The sequence below is a fragment of the Triplophysa rosa genome, linkage group LG2 (assembly GCF_024868665.1).
Source record: "Triplophysa rosa linkage group LG2, Trosa_1v2, whole genome shotgun sequence".
NCBI lineage: Eukaryota > Metazoa > Chordata > Actinopteri > Cypriniformes > Nemacheilidae > Triplophysa > Triplophysa rosa.
In genome coordinates this window covers 23,237,581-23,256,228 of record NC_079891.1, presented here as the reverse complement: position 1 = coordinate 23,256,228, position 18,648 = coordinate 23,237,581, and the positions used below count along the sequence as shown (strand labels likewise).

General features: G+C 37.9%; 2 protein-coding genes across 2 annotated transcripts in view; one reads left to right on the top strand and one right to left on the bottom strand.

Moving 5' to 3' along the window:
• Positions 1-18,648, bottom strand: part of LOC130570032 (uncharacterized) — a 185,139-nt gene that overhangs the window by 68,514 nt on the left and 97,977 nt on the right. The window lies entirely within an intron of this gene.
• si:dkey-220k22.1 (multiple epidermal growth factor-like domains protein 9) overlaps positions 1-18,648 on the top strand; it is a 90,690-nt gene that overhangs the window by 18,648 nt on the left and 53,394 nt on the right. The window contains exon 2 of the mRNA XM_057359731.1: positions 131-329. Coding sequence (XP_057215714.1) covers positions 131-329 — 199 coding nt within the window. The remainder of the gene's footprint in view (positions 1-130; positions 330-18,648) is intronic.

Here is an 18,648-nt window from a genome sequence, read left to right as displayed (position 1 = left end):
ATCTCTCTCCTCTCTCTCTCTTCTCTCTCTCTCTCTCTCTCTCTCTCTCTCTCTCTCTCTCTCTCTCTCTCTCTCTCTCTCTCTCTCTCTCTCTCTCTCTCTTCTCTCTCTTCTCTCTCTCTGCATGCAGGACCTCAGTGTAACTGTATTGCTGAGGGTTCAGTAAACCCAGATACCTGTGACCAGGTCACAGGTCAGTGTGAGTGCTTGCCTGAATACACGGGTCACCAGTGTGACAGATGTAAGGATGGGTATTTCACCAATGGGACCAGCGGCTGCCAGGCCTGTGGCTGTGAGTCCTATGGAGCCGTGAACAAACTCTGCAATAGGTGAGAGTCTGCTCTTCTCACATCACCTTCACAGTCACATCACCTTTGTTTCATTAGTGTGCATGTTATATGTAAATTTTGTAGTGTCTTGGAGTGTGTTGTGAACTTGTGATAAAGCTTTGTGTCTTTGTTGACTGTTCATATTTTGTTTCTGCCATTCTGGCTTATAGTCTAAAGCCGTGTTGTATTTCCAATGTATGCCCTTTATCTGGCATTCAACATGTACTGCAGTGCAGTAGAGTCACTGCTGGATTTTACCCTTCCCGTATGCTGTTCCTGGTTCCCGCCAAACTGCTGCAAGCATGTCACGCTTAATGTATCATCGTAACAGGTTGTCACCTGTCAAACATGTGAGGTTTTTCCAGGGAGCCTCTCTGTGATAACACTCTGAGAGTATGTTCCCGGTAGTGTGTCCTGTCTGAGCGTGTTTGCGGGTGTTCCATGTCATACCTGTTCATTTTGAATAGTAAGAATACCGTTAGGCCTCAGAAAGCCAGTGTAGTAATAGCAAGCAACCACATGTCTTTACAAATGTGATATTGTTTAACTCAAAAATATTGAATAGACATTCCAAGAAGTGTCTTTAGATGTCAGGATTTTGTCTGGTTTATTTCTATAGCTTTTCAAGTCTCATTTTTTATGGCTCTATGTACACATGCAGATAGGGCTGAAACGATTCCTCGAGTAACTCGAGTAATTCGAATACAAAAAAATCATCGAGGCAAATTTTGTTGCCTCGAAGCCTCGTTTAATCCATTTAACTACAGTAGACACGGAGCACTGTGTTTCCCCACGGACAGTTATTACTGACGCACAGCCCGCTAAACCTTATTCATGTTACAGGGCTCTCAAGTCTCCTACATTCACCGTGAGACACACGCACACTCACACGTATATCTCATGCTGATAAATAAGTGATAGCTTATTGAAATGGTGAACTGCTATTTTACTTAGTTTTAGTCTATTTTGAGAGTTAAACTTGTTTTGCGGCTGCATTGAGTCCATAAAACTAGATGCGGACTTGTGGACGCCGAATCCTGTTATTTACACATGTCATCTGGCTGTTCTGCGTGAATGAACTGCACAGTTTAACGTGCTACACGCGTGATGCTCATAAATTAGTCTGCGCTGAATGAGGACATGAACTTCACCTCCAGAGTTGCTCTGAGAGTTTATTTCACGAACATGTTATTGTTTGAGTGAAGAAACAGACATACTAAAAAATAAGCGTCTTCCGACAACCTGCCAAAATAAAAGTCATAGGCTGTATATTACTATTTAATAGTAAAATAAAGAAACTAATTTATATAAACTAAATGCATCATGCATAAGCTGAAGTTAGTTGTTTACCTTTGAAATTATTCTTTCTATTTTTATTCATGTTTCTTATTTATATATTTGTATTATATTGCATTTTGAATTTAATATGGCAATGGAATGTACTAAATAGGTTTAGTTTTCACAGATATTAATGTATGCAATTTCAGCAATAAAACTTTAATTGTTCTAAAAAGGAAACAAATTAGTTTTTTACTCAGTTTAAGAGACCCGTCTTATTTTCTCTTGTATATTTAGTATTGCTTTTTAATAAAGAAAAAGTACTTATTATCCGAATACCCGATTAATCGATGGAAAAATCAGTAGAATACTCGATTAGTAAAAGAATCGATAGCTGCAGCCCTACACCACATCCTATTCAGATGCCAGTTTCTATATGCTCAGGTGTATGTATGCAGCCAGTCCATGTACTGCATGGACCCAAGCTGTGTGTTTGTTGACATAGTTTTTTTAATATACAAGGATCTTTGTGAGTGAGGCAGAGCAGACATCAGCACGCAAGAGTAAAGTTAACATTAGATTGTCTGCACCATGACTCCACGCTGAAGAATTATTGCTTGGCCAGAGCAGACGGCTGCAGATGGAAACAGGATAGCCGCAGTCGTGTAAGAGTCAGCCATGTGCTTGTGTTTGATTTGGAGCACTCTCAAAGATCGCATCCCCCCCCTTTGCTCCCCCTGACAAGTCATAATTCACAGATTCTACCACCTCTAAGAACGCTGGCTGCAAGTCTGTCTGTCATTCATAAATGTTTACATTTGTGGCACTGGGGATGACTGGAAAAAGACATACCAAAACACATAAAAACAGCATTTGAACACATTGAAAAACAACACACTGTGTTAAAGAGTAAAACATTGAATTCTAAACTTTATTACACTTAGCTTAGACAATTTTAAATTCATTTCAGCTAAAAAGCCTTCAGCAGTGTTCTGTTCATTTCTATAGCACAAAGAGTTTATAGAAACGAGTTTATAGTCTCCTTGAGCTGCGGAAAATCCTGAAACATGCTATCCATCAGTCCAATATTTTATGCCCGGTTTCACAGACAAGGCTAAAGGCCAGTCCCAGACTAACTTGCCCCGACATATCTTAAAATATATCTGTGCCATTGTTTTGTCACATTGTTGTGTAAGGCATTTTGAATAAAGCGACTTAAATACAGTCAGGGAAATAATTATTTGATCCCCTGCTGATTTTGTAAGTTTGCCTGCTTACAAAGAAATGAAGGGTCTATTATTTTTATGGTAGGTTTAATTTAACTGATAGAGACAGAATATTTAAAAAAAATCAGGGGAAAAATGTTATATACAGTAAAGGTTATAAATTGATTTGCATTTCAGTCAGTGAAATAAGTATTTAATCCCCGAGAAAAAAATACTTTGTACTTGGTGGAGCAACCCTTGTTGGCAAGCACAGAGGTAAAACATTTCTGATAGTTGGTCACCAGGTTTGCACATGTGTCCGGATACATTTAGTCCACTCCTCTGTCCACTTAAGGTTTCTTGGCTGTCGCTTAGCAAATTGGAGTTTTAGCCTCCTTCACAGATTTTCTATAGGACTAGGGTGTAGAGACTGGCTAGGACATTTAATGTGCTTCTCCTTAAGCCACTCTTTGGTTGTCTTGGCAATATGTTTGGGATCTTTGTCATGTTAAAGGCACATCCACGACCCATCTTCATTGATCTAGTTAAGGGGAGGAGGTTCTCGTCCAAGATTTTACGGTACATGGGCCCGTCCCTCAACCCCTCAATGCGGTGAAGTCATCCTGTACCCGTAGCAGAGGAAAAGCCCTAAAGCATAATGTTTCCAACACTGTGCTTCTCTGTAGGGATGGTTTTTCTTCATAGTCAGCATTTCTCTCCCTCCAAAAACAGGAGTCAATTTTGGTCTCACAGCAGTGCCAGCACTTTCACCAAAGCCTTTTCTGAATCATTTTGATGTTCATTGTCAAACTTCAGATGAGCCAGGCGGGCCTTCTTGGGCAGGAGGATTTCAATCTATTGTGGCATAGCGTGTTACCAATGGTTTGCTTGCTAACTGTGGTCCCAACTGTCTTGAAATCATTAACAAGCTTCTTCCGTGTAGTTCTGGGCTGATCTTTAACCTTTCTCATGATCATCTTTACTCCTTTGGGGAAATCTTGCAGGGAGCTCCAGAACAAGGGCATTTGATAGTTATTTAGTATTTCTTCTATTTCCAAATAATCACACCAACAGTTGTCTCCTTCTCACCAAGCTTCTGTCTGTAGCCTATTCAAGGTTTGTGTAGGTCTCCAATCCTGTCCCTGACATCCTTTAAAACCTATTTGGTCTGGACCATGGTGGTGGAGAGGTTGAAATGGAAGATACAGATTCTGTTGGCAGGCATCTTTTATATACATAACAAGGTGATTTAGGAGTACTTTCTTAAAGTGACAGAACTAATCTGTGGTCCATATAGGCACATAACCAATCTGTGGAGCCAGAATTATTGCTGGTTGGTAGGGGATCAAATACTTATTTCACTGACAGAAATGCAAATCAATTTATAACCTTTATATAACATTTTTCCCCTGATTTTTTTATATTCTGTCTCTATCAGTTAAAATAAACCTACCATAAAAATGATAGACCCTTCATTTCTTTGTAAGCAGGCAAACTTACAAAATCAGCAGGGGATCAAATAATTATTTCCCTCACTGTATGTTACAAAGTTAGGACCATCAGTGAAACAAAAACATGATATGATCTTCTGTTTTTCCCCCACATGGTGATCATTGACATTAAAACTCTTTGCTGTTAGCTATGTGCTATATGCCCTTTTCACATGACGTCACGCATCTTCCATTCTTCCGCGAAGCAGTGTATCGTTACTTCCGCTAGCACTCCAGTTCATAAGGTGGTGGTAATGCTCCTATAAGCTGGTTTGCCAACTGCCAGTAAAACTCAAGAAGTTACTTCCGCTAGCGTGTTATCACTCGCGTCACCGGCCTCGCGCAGTTTCCTCATGGCCCTCGTCCCGCTCTGCTTGTCACAAACGTCTTGCAGACAAATTTTCGCTAACCACAAGATCAAAGCTAGAGAAAGGATACAAATTCTTCATTGAACAGTACCTGTTTGACTATGAAGGTAAGTGTTTTGGTTTCTTTTTGTGTTAGCAAAGGTGCTAGGATAAGTACTTGACCACGTGTTCTGTCAGTTTTTTTTTCACTGTTGTTAAATTCTAGCGCGAAGGCAAAACGGAAGTTCTTCTTCTTCTTGTTTGTTGCAAGACGGATGTTATGATACACTGCTTTGCGAAAAGGCGGAAGTTAAGTGACGTCATTGTGAAAAGGGCCTATTGTGTCAGTTGCTCACTGTTTATAGTGATTAATGAGGTCATGCTGGGTAGTACATTGGCACGGTTAATCACAGGTCACGGTATCAATCAACGGTACTGCAGAAGAGTGACAGGTCATTAGCCCAGGGTGCTGTAGGTATTTATTTTATGCTATAGGTTAGATGTTACAACTTGACAAAGGAAATGTGTCTAGTTGAAGCTTTTCATCTAAAAGATTGCCTGCCATCATATGCAGGAATTTTGCTGTCTAGATCAACTGACTTGAATTTAAAATTTGAAAAAAAGCTACTTTTGAGTAATTGTGGCAGTATTTTAATATATTTTATTCAAAAAAAAGGAAATGCTTTTATTATGCACAGACTAAATGTGACCTTGGACCACAAAACCAGTCATAAGTAGCACTTATGACTGGTATTTGTAGAAATAGCCAACTATACAGTGTATGGGTCAAAATGATCTATTTGTCTTTTAGGCCAAAAATCATTAGGATATTTAATAAAGATCGTGTTCCATGAATTTTTTTTGTAAATTTCCTACTGTGAATATATCCAAACTTTATTTTTGTGAGCGGATGCAGCAAAATTGCTAACAAAAATGTCTGGAAACAAGGCTAAAACATCACTTGCTGCTGCCGCTCATTGGGAATTACCCACTCAAGATGGTATCTATGTAAAGCTTAGAATTTCTGATTTGGGGTTCATCTACTCTTCACAACGTCATTACAGCGGTAAGCCTCTGATGGACAACTTTAAAGGCCATTTTTCTTTTTGCACCCTCAGATTCCAGAATTTCAAATAGTTGTATATCGGCCAAATACTGTCAAAGTCAAAGTCTGCTTTATTGTCAAGGACCTGCGGATACATCAATGCTTTCAGATGATGTATAAATCTCAATTTCAAAAAATTGACCCTTATGACTGGTTGTGGTCCAGGGATCACAAATGTCATCACTTTAGTTAAGTATACACTTTTTTTTTTTCTTTCTTTATTTCATGTAACATCAGAAATGTGTATCATGTTTCTTGTAAATTTGTTTTGTAGAATGGTCAGCACACAGCACATTGTGATGCTTGTACACTGTAGCTTTAGAGGCCGCTCTGGTTTTGCTCCAAACCTCAAGCCACTTCCTGAGCTATAAGACCAAAGGCGGCTTCAAGTCAGTCAAGCTGAAACAAAATAAAAGGAAACTGCTAGCCTGATTTGCTTGTGGAAGACTGATCCTGTGGAAATTGGTAGTTTTCACATTCCTGGCTGCCCCAGAGAGTTTTGGGAATGCTTATTGACCTAGAGCTCGTTTTAGTGCCTCTCACACTGACTCTAAACCAACATCCTCATCCCAATGTTATTTCCACCATTGTAAGAGAAACCACGAAACTGGTCCCAGCTCAGTCAGCTTTCAAAAGCCAAATTACACCAGTGGTGTCTCCTTGGCTCCGCTTTCTGATATTATAGTGACATTTTTAACCTCAAATATTTACCATGAACCCTGAAGCCATTATATAAAAAATGCCCTGATATAATGTTGACGCACACTATGATTATATGTAGCCAACATGGTACACAGACTTTTGGTATCTAAGGGTGATGTGGTGTGCTGTTTGGCAAAAAACGATTAAGAAAATCAAGAAAATGTCCATATAATTGATTTGCAATGACAGCTGCGCTTTTTCTATAAAAAAAATTATAGGCTGAAAGTCATTGTTGTTTGATACAATCGAAGTGGTTTTAGTGTGTGGTCTTCTCCACATCGTTTTTCAATTTATTTTTCTTAAATGTGACCTATCCAGGCCTGCTGTGGGAAAAACTGTGCTGTTGTTGAATGTTTTTTTCTGTTTGTGTCTGTCGCCACAACCAGCATTCAAATCCATAAAATTGGAATGTTGTATTATTTCATCGGAAAGTCATTGTAGCAAAACCAGTTCAGACCTGTAGTAAGATTCTGGTGTCACTTCTGTTTGATAGTTCGCTTCCAAAATGATGATGTTAGAGGTGCTTGGCCCTGTGTGGTTAATGCCAGTCTCACTTCTTATGCCAACAAGCCTAGTTTCCCTCTGATGGAGATGCCTTCTGACATTTTAAAAGTGCCAATCCGGAATTGCCGCAACTGGCAGGCTATTAGCGATACTGCAACAGCAAAGGCATTTAGCCCTGTGTTCCCATTTACTTTTATAGTTATTCAACCCAGATGCCTACAAACACCAAATTAGCTCCTGGGGTTCACACAGTACTCTTCAGTGATTACAGAGCGTACCTTAAAAACAATTGACTTAGCTGTTTCTGTAAATAGGAAAGGAGAAGTTGGTTCTACTAAAGCTACATGAGAGATCAAGAAGGCAACACTCAGAAAGACGACTCATGCACAGTCACACAAGCACTTAATGTATACAAATCCTTGGACATAATTCACCTGTAATATAAGAACATACAGTATGCTACAAAAACAAACAAATATTGCAATTAATGTAAATAAGATGCAAAATTATGTTCCCATACAGTATAACAAATAAATAAAATAAGCCCTGCTGTGCATCAGCTCAGGCATTCAAAGACTCTGCACAAGACTTCTTCATCCTACTGTATACATCTCACCTGCAGCCAGACATGAGCAGGACCAAAGAAGGAAATAGTGAAGGAGTGCTTGTGTGAGGCTTTTATACATGTGTCAAAGACATAAAGTAGACAGAGAGGAAAGACTTTAGCCTCTACCAAGGCTTCCTGTAGTGTGTCTAAACTGTATCTATATATAAACTAGGGCTGTCAAACGATTAATCGCGATTAATCGCATCCAGAATAAAAGTTTGTATTTACATAATATATCTCTGTGCAGTGTACATATTAATTTTGTATAATAGCACACACACACATACATGCATATATTTAAGAAAAATATACAGATTTATAAACATATATAATTTAAATTATTGGTAAATATAAATAAATACATATAAATACGTAAATATTTCCTAAATATGTATACATGTATGTGTATGTGTTTATAAATAAAAAAATAATGTGCACAGACAAATACTATGTAAACACAAACTTTTATTCTGGATGCGATTTAATCACGATTAATCGTTTGACAGCGCTAATATAAACATCATGAAAGTGAAGATGATTACATTGGCACATTGTACATTATGACACTTCATGTCAGTGTTAGAAAAGCATAAGAGGCCAATGGGGAAAAGGGGTGGGGGTGTAGAAGTGTGGTGGGACCACCATCTGTGAGTGAAATCCTTGGAGCGTCTGTACTGAGCAGAGAATGTGACTGTGTGTGTGTGTGTGTGTGTGTGTGTGTGTGTGTGTGTGTGTGTGTGTGTGTGTGCGTGTGTGTGTGTGTGTGCGTGTGTGTGTGTGTGTGTGTGTGTGTGTGTGTGTGTTGGAAAAATGGAACGTGAACCTCTGTTAATATAACTCGAGTGAAATGTGGGCCAGAGAGCACAAGAAAACAGAACTGAACTCAACACGAGTCTTTCTGTCATGCTGTGCGATGCTTAATTGCATTCTTAGGTGACACATTTAGCCACTGAACATGACCTGTTTGTCATCTCCCCCTGGATTTCATGTTGGTCATGTGTTTTCAAAATAACATGTGTACATGTGGGTTGGTCATGCACCTTATATGGATGCTTGTCACTGTTTGATTTACACCCACTCAAGCATGCCGTCCAGTGTAATATGTTGTCTTCCTTTGCGACTCTTAAGGAGTCATTGACATTGTTTAATAGTTAATGGCTTGTTGTGTTAAAATTAAGCTATTGTTTTGTTACTTTGTGGCGTTTAATACCAGATTAATAAAAATGACTAGTGTTCTACAGTACATTTTCATATCTTTGCCCTATTTTTCCCCGGAGGCATCTAATGGGACATAGCAGTGTGTGATCATAAAGCATGATGCTTGCGATTGGCCGGGCGTGACACATCTCTGTGTACCTTTGTGCCCCCCTCCTTCACCACAGCTGGCCAGACAGATGCCCAGACAGTGAACTGAATCAAACGCCTATGACCCACATTTACAAACATCACCCTGTTTTCCTGTATGTATCCTGTATAGAACGTGTGTATGCATGTGTGAATGAATGCAACTTTTATTACTCTTGTGGGCTTCATTTGGTGTATTTCCATGACGTGCGTAAAAAATCCTCAAAATCAACATTTAGGTTTATCATAGTTTGAAAACTGTATTTTATTTTTATGTACACTCACACAATGCAATGTGTTAAGCTACATAAATACCAAACCTTCACAGGGAGTAAATGAAAATTTCCTTTTAGTTTCTTTTCATATCAGTTCTGTTGGCACTCTTAATAATGACAGACTCGTATTAGGCGCACAGCCAAAAATCACCATCAGAAGATGTTTATGTGAAGCCATAAGTGACAGTCCATTACCATTTCAATCTGTCTGCTATTTTATGGTTTTTGACAGTTAATAGTCTTAAAGCCAGCCGATAAAGTGCAAATAAATTTGTTATGGGTTTTTAATTATGTTATTACATAAATGTGATTCAAATAAATGAAAAATGGTTACAAAAATACACAAATACTAACCCAGAAAAATGAGGGTAAATGAGATAAGTTTGCATGCGTTTCATTAGGACACTGCTGTCGCATTTGGATCTAATGTTAGATTTGTACCATCCTCAGATAAGAGCAAGACATTTGTGTTAATTTGTCAAGATTTATTGCTAGCTCCAGACAGCAGAATATTACAGAAGCTCATCTGTGTCATAAATTCAATTGGAGAAAATCAAACTGTCTAAATATAGATAGATGAAAAGACTTAAGTATTCTCCCTCTATTTATCTTTCTGGGTAAATGGGCTCATTTCGTTTGAGGCACACCTCTCATTTTTCCAGTAACACATGGACACGTCCACACTCTCTTATTGAAAACATTAATGCAGGTAATCCACACTTCCTGCTTTGCCTAGATGTTCCCAAATCTCCGGTCAGCCCTCTCCTTTACTTCTTTCCTATAATGGAAATGTTTTTTTTTCCAGAAAATATGGAGCCAATTACAAAAGCCTCACTTGCCATTAACTTAAATGTCAATCACCTACTCCGGTATAAGTCATAACACCAGATGAGAGAATTGACTTAATTTACGAAAGAATTATGTAAAATTGGTGTCGTGTAGCCAGAGGGCATGGTTGTTTTATGAATGGGTTGTCACCAAGCAAAGTCCATTCTTTAGAACCACCTTCATGTAACTGTAATGTCAATTGAGATATGGCTGATACTGATTCTCTTCTATATTTATATGTACAGTATGATGTTCTGATACCCAGTTCTGCAGAAAGATAACAAACAGTACATGGGCTCAAAAATATATTTTAGTCAGTGGATTCATAAAGCAGCTCTGTCTAGACACAATATTGTTTGCATGGTTAAGACACAATTAAACAGCTTCTTAGGAATGCTGCAGTGCACAAAACAGCAGATAGTCCCCATGCAGCAAATAGTGCTGATGGATGCTAAAGGCTGACTGATTACCCACAAACAGGATTAAACCGCTAATAGTCTCATCCTAAATCGGCTGCTTGGAGGCCTTTTTGGAAGAAATGAGAGTGAACCTATTAGTTCTTTCTGATTTCTATTTGCCATTGTAAGCTTGCCATCAATATAATGATTATCACAATTAAAGACACGCTTCACCTAAAAATGAAAATGTATTGATCATGTACACACCCTCATGTCATTCCAAACCTGTATGACTTTTTTGTGGGGAACACAAAAGATATTTTGAAGAATGATGGCCCCCATTGACTTCCATTGTATGAACAGAGAACCACTGAGATGACATTTGGAATGACATGAGGGTGAATAAATGATAGGTATGCAACAATATTAACCATTTCGTGGTATCACAATAGCAAAATTGTCTCAATATCATCGTGGTCACATGAAATGATAGGTCTTCCGGGCCTAACATAGAGAATGTTAGAAAAAATAATCGATATTACCTTTTTCAAGGTCCAGCTTAGAGCTATTATTTAATTTTAGAAAATGGAGTTTTAGATCATTTGACCCATCTCATACTATACCTCATACCTCTAAGCAACAGTTATGATTAGAGGATAAATAAAAGAGGACAGGATATGACATGGTTAATTTGTACATCATTGTAATTTTAAATAATTGTTTAATAAACACTTATGGGACGTTTCCAAGCCTTCATTTGGCTTTTTTAAATACCGCAATAAATACTGTACTGCAACATTTATACTGAGGTATTATCCTACCGTGAGATTTTAATATTGTTACATGCCTAATAAATGATGACAGAATTTTTGCTATTGGGTAAAGTATCCCTTTAATATCTTCTAAATGTATCAAAATGATATCAAACTTTAACATACCAAAGGAAGAGAGTCAGAGAGAGTGGGAAAAGTTCTTGAAAAATGAAATAAAGAAATGGAAATTGGTCATTCTTCAAAAGATGTATGTTTCTGGCTTTTCAGGTATGGTTGAAAATACAATACGTTTGAAAAGCTGCAAAGTGCTGTTGGCAGTCATAATGTGGCTGTTCTTTATGATGTGTTTTGTGTGCCTTTGTATGTTTGTGCTAAAAATGAAGTGAGGAATGTGAGGCAAAGTTGTGGTGAGGTTAGGTGACTAGTATTTATAGCAGAGGTCAAGACACTGCTTACTGATAGCATGGTGTCACTTCTCAAGTGATGGCTCATAAAGTTTACTTCAGAACAAGACCACATCCTTTTCCACTGTGTGCTACATCTCACTTCTCCTTCACATCTAGCTTTGGATGCACTCTCTTAGTACAGCATATCAGATTTATGCACCTTTTGTATCCGATTCAGCATATACAATTTCAATCTGTATACATATATCCTACATTCTGCTATGATTGTGACGATTTTGGAGAATGACTTCCGGCCCATACTACTGATCAGACCAGAGGTTTTCAAGCTGATGAATCCTACAGGCCCTGAAATACAGTATCTTACTCATTAGTATTTTATGACTCTCAAAAATAATTTGTAAAATGTCACAAAATAATTTTTAAAAGAAGCAAGCATTCTACTTTTAGTGTGGGATCCGCAGTGAAATTAACTGTGCATATATAATACCAAAGTATCTAAATAGATTGTTTCTTCACTTTATGAGCATTTTACGGTTTCATCTGAGAAAAGCTTTTGTCAGACACACTAAAGCTCAACGACCTGCCAGAATAAAAGTCCAGTTAACAATTAAGACACAACCACACAAAAAATGTTGTAGTATACTTGTATACTATTCTGTAGTATTCACTACTGTAAATTGTAGTACATGCTGTTAAAGTAGTACATACTGTAGCGTACTTTATTTTATTTAGTAGTAGTACACTTTGTTACTTTATTTACTATCGTATAGTTTAAATCGTGCCCTGGAATTTTACTACAGTTTACTATATTAAATACTATATTATCTTTTTTCATGTGGACAAATATGTTACTATTGTATTGTAAGATGCATGAAAATGTATTTTGGGAAAATATTGAATTTGTGAAAAATAATTTGGATTTCATTTGGATTTCTGGACTAGACAGCATTGCTGTTTCAAACTGGAGTGATGTAATGGTTGCATCTCGCTTGCAGTATTTGGGTTTACAAATTTGTGTCAGATAAACCTTAAAAATATGATTTCACACTTGACATTTCGGTGTGTTTCAAACTAACACTTGAAAAGTGTCCCTACAATCTACCCTGGATCAGATAACATTCTGAAGTGAAGGGTACGCAGGTCATAGTGAACTATTACACTTTCATCTGAAAAATAATGTGCCAGCCCTTGTTCTCAGTGAATCAGCCCTTCCTGCTGTTCCCAGCAAGTGCAGCCGTCAACACGACACACCACATCACTTTCTGTACCGACTCTCCAGTCATGTGCTCAGAGCACCGCAGAAGGCAGAGAGGGTGTGATGGATGTTTCTGCAGATCACTTACCTGGGGCTCAGGTTGGAGATTCATTGTAAATCCGTGATGAATGAATCAGACTGTAAAAAACTCCAGACAGCCCACTGATCATGTGCTGGAAGCAGAGTGGATACAGACGCACTAGACTGGAGCTAATTGGGTTGAGATTTTCTGTTACAACAAACTACTGGGATGGATGCAGTGGGTGTATTGTACTGTAAGATTGTAGAAGTCAAGTCCCTCAGTTGTATGGCTATTAAAAATCTTTTTTTTTAAAGTGTTTTAATACAGATCCCTTTTGAAATAATTCCTGACTTTCTGATTAAAGTAGTCTTTACAAAACATAGAATACTGTATAGTAATCCTTAGGTTTAAAAATAAAAATCAATTTAAATTGTTCTCTAACAGTATATGTTGTAACCAAGTCTTGTCTGCCTTCCCTAAATGTTTTGTTTGTGGCCACTGAATTAAATATGTGTTTAATCTCTTTTTTTTTTAACTCAGATTTGGTCAATAACCATCTACAGTAATGCTAAAAGGCTTTTTTGCTGTTGTATCGAGCAGCGGTGTGGAAATGAAAACACTGACCATTGCACAGACTTAATATGAGCTCATAATGGTTTGACCGCAACCCACAGTACTGTTACCTCCAGACGGTGTATAAGTCTACAGTGTTCCTTAAAGACTGTTATCAGACATGGGTTTCACACACATGGTGTATTTAGGAGAAACGTTTTTGTAGCTGAGTCACAAGGCGTTTTTTTTGTGCAGTTGTGCAGCCTGAGATGAAAAAGGATCGGTTTAGGAAGTTAATGTGACTGCTGCTGGGGCTTATGCATATGACAGAATTTAGAGCAAAATGTTGGGATTTTTCAGTTCTTCTGCTGTAGTTTAGTGACTTCAAGTGTGGAGTCATTGTGAGAATGTTTCACCCTGTATCAACCTTGTGTACTTGGTGTTTGTGACTTGTTTCTTGTTTTGGTAGACTAAGGCCCAATACCAATTCTGGCCCTATCCCAATTCTACCCCTTACCCCTACACTTTCCCCTACCCCTCCGTTTGGCGCGTTCACGTGAAGGGGTAGGGGAGTCTCAATTCTCTTTTGGTTGGAGGGGTAGGGGTAAGGGGAAGGGCCAGATAGCCCTTCAAACGAAGATTTTTCGGGACCTCACTTCAAACGAAGGGCTAAGAGAAATTTCCAACATGTAAGTAATTTTTTCCATTAAGTATTTTTATGACAATTTTTCATTTTATGTATGTTACATTCAATCTTGTGTTTGTATTTAAGGTGGTGTTCTTTTAACGTTTGCAAAAAAGTTTGCTAGCGGACAGCACTGATTGCACGATATTAGAAAATATATTTTTATGTCATATACCCGGTGCATCGGCGCATGTTCTCTGACGTAACGTTAAGAGCTAGCAACGACGTATGATGACGTATACCAGTGTAGTAGTGGTGAAAAAGCACTAGTGTAGACAGAGTCTAAATGATATGGTTTGAGAGTTGGCCCTTCTTACACAAATATTAACTAATGTTTTAAAATAACTTTAAAAAACATGATTGAAGATGATTTTTAACGTACATTTTTTTATATTAGGAACTTTTCACAGATTAAGACATACATTGTTTTTTAAGGTCAATACATCCCTCCGATTAAAAAATATATTTTTTCAGTACCTTGATTATACACACAAAAACAAGAGCATATGATGCTTATCCAATATGCCTGAGTGACAGCATGGAAATTGATCTGGAGACTTCTGGGAGCTTATATTATGTCAACTCAGTGTCTTCCTATGAGCCTGTGAAAGCACCTTTAATGATTTAATGGCTCCTGTTTCCAGGGACCATTTTAGGAGGTCATGAAGCCGAGATCAGTGTACTGTAGACTGTCATGGCCTGGTTTACATGGATCCAAGGAACCATACTCCTCTTTAACAAAACTATTTGGTCTGTTTTATGTTTTAATGACTAATTCCTTGGTGGAAAATTAAATTGTCCCCATTCTTCCGCAACTTTGGCCAGTCATGCTCCATCAGCATTGAGTTTTTGAAGATCGTGGGTAGGAAACAGAGATATGTTAAAGAAGAAAACTGTTAAAATTCCTTTGTTACAGTGACCATGTGTCTCCTGGTTGAGTCTAGTGCTGGCTGGTGTACACTGTTAAAGTCAGGGCAATATTTTACCAAAAATGGTCTGTTTTTTATTAAATAGACACCACAGATGTTCAAGGAGGAACACAGGTTGAAGCTTCATGTATATCCTTAAACCTGACCATAAAGTCTGATGGTTTGATACATCGTTTTAAGACTTACAAGTCAAGAATGCTGCAGTCTTCCAGCAGCCTATTCTGCTTGGTAAAATCTCAATAAACACATAAGTAAATGAAGAGGAATATGTCAAGTGAAAAGATTATTTTCTTAATCTGAATATCATTTCACAGTTGTAATTATGCTGTAAAATTTTAGAATGATGACATTATTATTATTAAAGGTCCAAAGAATATAAAATCATGTTAGGAAATTAAAATAGTCAAGTACTAGCAATGGGGATTGTTTTTGCAGGACTGGGATTATGTCTGATCTTTCTGTCTGATCTGTGTTTTTTTGTAAATCTTCAAGATTTGTGTCCAGGGCTCACACGTTCTCTTGCTGTTGTAGTTCTATTTGTTTTAAATACACAATTTTACCTAGAGAGATGCACACCAATAATCGGTATCGAAAAAGCAATAGATGTGTGCTCTGTATATAGAAAATTTTAAGAAACATCACCAGTTTGCTTCAAGATTTATAGTCATGTGAATTAATAACATTCAGAAAGTTAAGAAATAGTCATTAAATCTTCCAAATGGGTATCGGCAGATATCACTCTGAATAATGGCTATCATTATCGTAGGAGAAATTTTGCATCGGTGCATCTCTACTTTAAGTGCATATAGTAAGGTGCACATGTAAGATGCAGTCTTGGCATGTCTGGCTGTTTCTTAGGAACTGAGTGGGAACAGCATGCATGGCATACCAGGTTACAGAGATAGAGTGTGGAAAGTTTCCGTTCTTCTTCCGGGCTCTGTGGGAACACTGACTGAGAAGCAGGTGCTTTGTGCTGGAAAACGTGAGCCATTATACCCAGGAACACTTCTGTTCCTGCTGTTAGTTTTTGAACCTGTGCTTTTTTATCTTCATTGTTGCCCCTGAAAAGATGTAAACAGTAAACTGTGTGAGACCGAGTAAACCAAGTATTTCCATAAACAGTGATGTAGAACCTGTAAGTGGGGGGGATGTCATTTGAAAAGCAACCAAAGTACACAATTTGTACACTGTTTAATCTAGTGCACCATGTTTTATTTTAGTCCTCCTTGCCTTGACTGGTGAGGCTGGCATTAGTGGAGGGCAAATATGGGTTATTTTATTCCTGATGCCGAAAACGTTATCTAGGGAGAAATGTGGCCAAAGATTGAAATAATGCAGATTCATTTAATCCGGGCTTGACATTAACCATTGTCATGTGGTTGTCCTTCGGACAAGTAAATTTGTCATTCACTTGTCCAAGTACAAAAATTATTTAACAAAATGTAAAAAAAATTATATTTAATTCGGATTCTGATTAGTCAAGTTTGCTTTTAAGCGATTTACCTAGTTTCCGCTGTGGCCGCCTGAATTTGGTTATACTCTTTTTATATTATTTATATTATATACTTTTTATGTTATATTTTTTTACTAGTACACAATAGTGGTTTATTTGTCCACATAAATCACTGTAGTATACTATAGTATAGTATCTAGGAGTAACTGCAGTAAAATTCCTAGACACTATAGTGTTTTGAACTTATACAAAGTATACTACAGTGTTTAATAAAGGTAATCAATTTACTACAAAGGCACTGCAATTTTCTAGAGCAAATACTGTGGTACACTACAGTATACTTTTATCTTAGTGTTCAAGTTAACGGGACTTTTATTTTGACGTGTCGTCGGGAAGACGCTTGAGGTTTGGTGATAGCTTCACTCAAACAGTAAAATGCTTGTGAAATAAACTCTCAGAACAACTCTGGAGATTAAAGGCGCAGTTTTTGATTTACAGTGGCCACTAGCGTTGTATTATAGATTTGCAACGAATCGTCAGTCCAAACACGACGGTGGCCACCATAGTACAAAAAGATGTTGACGCAGGGAAGAGATCATGCGGGCATTAGAAAGACTGTAGAAAGAGCTATGACATATTTATTACATAAAATAAAAGGTCTGTGGATTTTAAGTTTAAAAAGAAGGATAAAAGTCAGGCAGGAGCTAGGACCTGTGTTAATATTATACAGTCTTTCCAGCAGAGACGCGTTAGGACCTACGGTACTAAGGCTTTTAGCAGAGATACTCATAGATATCTATGGAGATACTTTCCAGCAGAGAGACGTTGGAGAGAAAGATCGTCTTAAAATCACCCCCGAGGAGCTTGCTTTGATTCGGATAAGTATGTGAGTAACATTGGTTTTTCTGTTTGTTAGAACCAAGATATGTTGTTGTTGTTGTTGTTCTAATATTAGCTGTGTGACGAAGCAGTTTTGAGCGTCATTGTTTATCTGGAACCATTTTAATATTGTACTCGTCCAGATACTGGAGAGCGAGAGCGCGTTGGCGCTAAAACTGTAGAGAGAGCGCGTTTTACTCTCTTACTCAATGATGAATAAACTTACATTTAATCCGCGGGTCACATGCGAACCATAGAGTACGATCCGTACGGATTACAGATCATCCGCGATCCGTTTCACCACTATACCGCAGGAGAGAGGGAGAGGGGAAACGCGCGTGGTAGAGTTGTTTGTCCGTTTAGGGCTGCTGTTCAAAACATGGCGGCGAAGTCAATGTATGTAGGCCCGCTCTGTATGTAGATATAAACAGCTTATTCTAAGGTATTAGAAACATAACAGTTCATTATGTAAGGTCTTTATACACCTCTGAAGAAATAGTTTTGTATATTATATTGCATTTCTGTCAATAGATCCTCCTAAAAACCCTGTATTGTTCCTTTAAGTTTGTGTTTATTTCCTTGTACAGTGCAGACGCAGACAAATCCTCGACTATCACTCGTGTAGTACCTTAAACTGTGCACCTCATTCACTGAGACACGCAGAACAGCCAGATGACATATTTAAATAAAAGTACAACACACAAACAAGCACAACGACAAACCCACCTCACACAAAGCTCTGTCTAATGCACTTATTCTGATTATATGACTTATATGACTTATTCTGACTTATTCTACATATATGTCGCACTGTACAGACCTGAGTGTTTTTTTTTTCAAGTTACTTGTCCGGTCGGGGAAGTAAAATTCTCTCTCACTTGCCCATACATAACATTCACTTGTCCCGGACAAATGTTAATTTCGAGCCCTGATTTAATGCAACTTAATAAAAGCAGTCAGTTAAATGAAAACAGAAACTTGCGTTATCTATTGACAGTGTCATCATTTTTGACACGCAAGGCAAAACGATGAAAATCTCAAAATGGCCAAATATGGGATTAATCGGACTAATATTTTGGTCAATCACTAGATGGCATGTCTTTCCCCAAAATGCTTCTGGCATTATAAGTCTCTTTGTTTTCTTGGTTTTCCTCCCACTCCTCATTGTCCATTTTGTTTCAGTCTGCAGTGATTTCTGAGGGCTCTATTCATTAGCTCATGGAGGGGAAACGGTGTGAAGCTGTCTGTACGATTGCATTTCCAGCCCTTCGTCCTACAGCA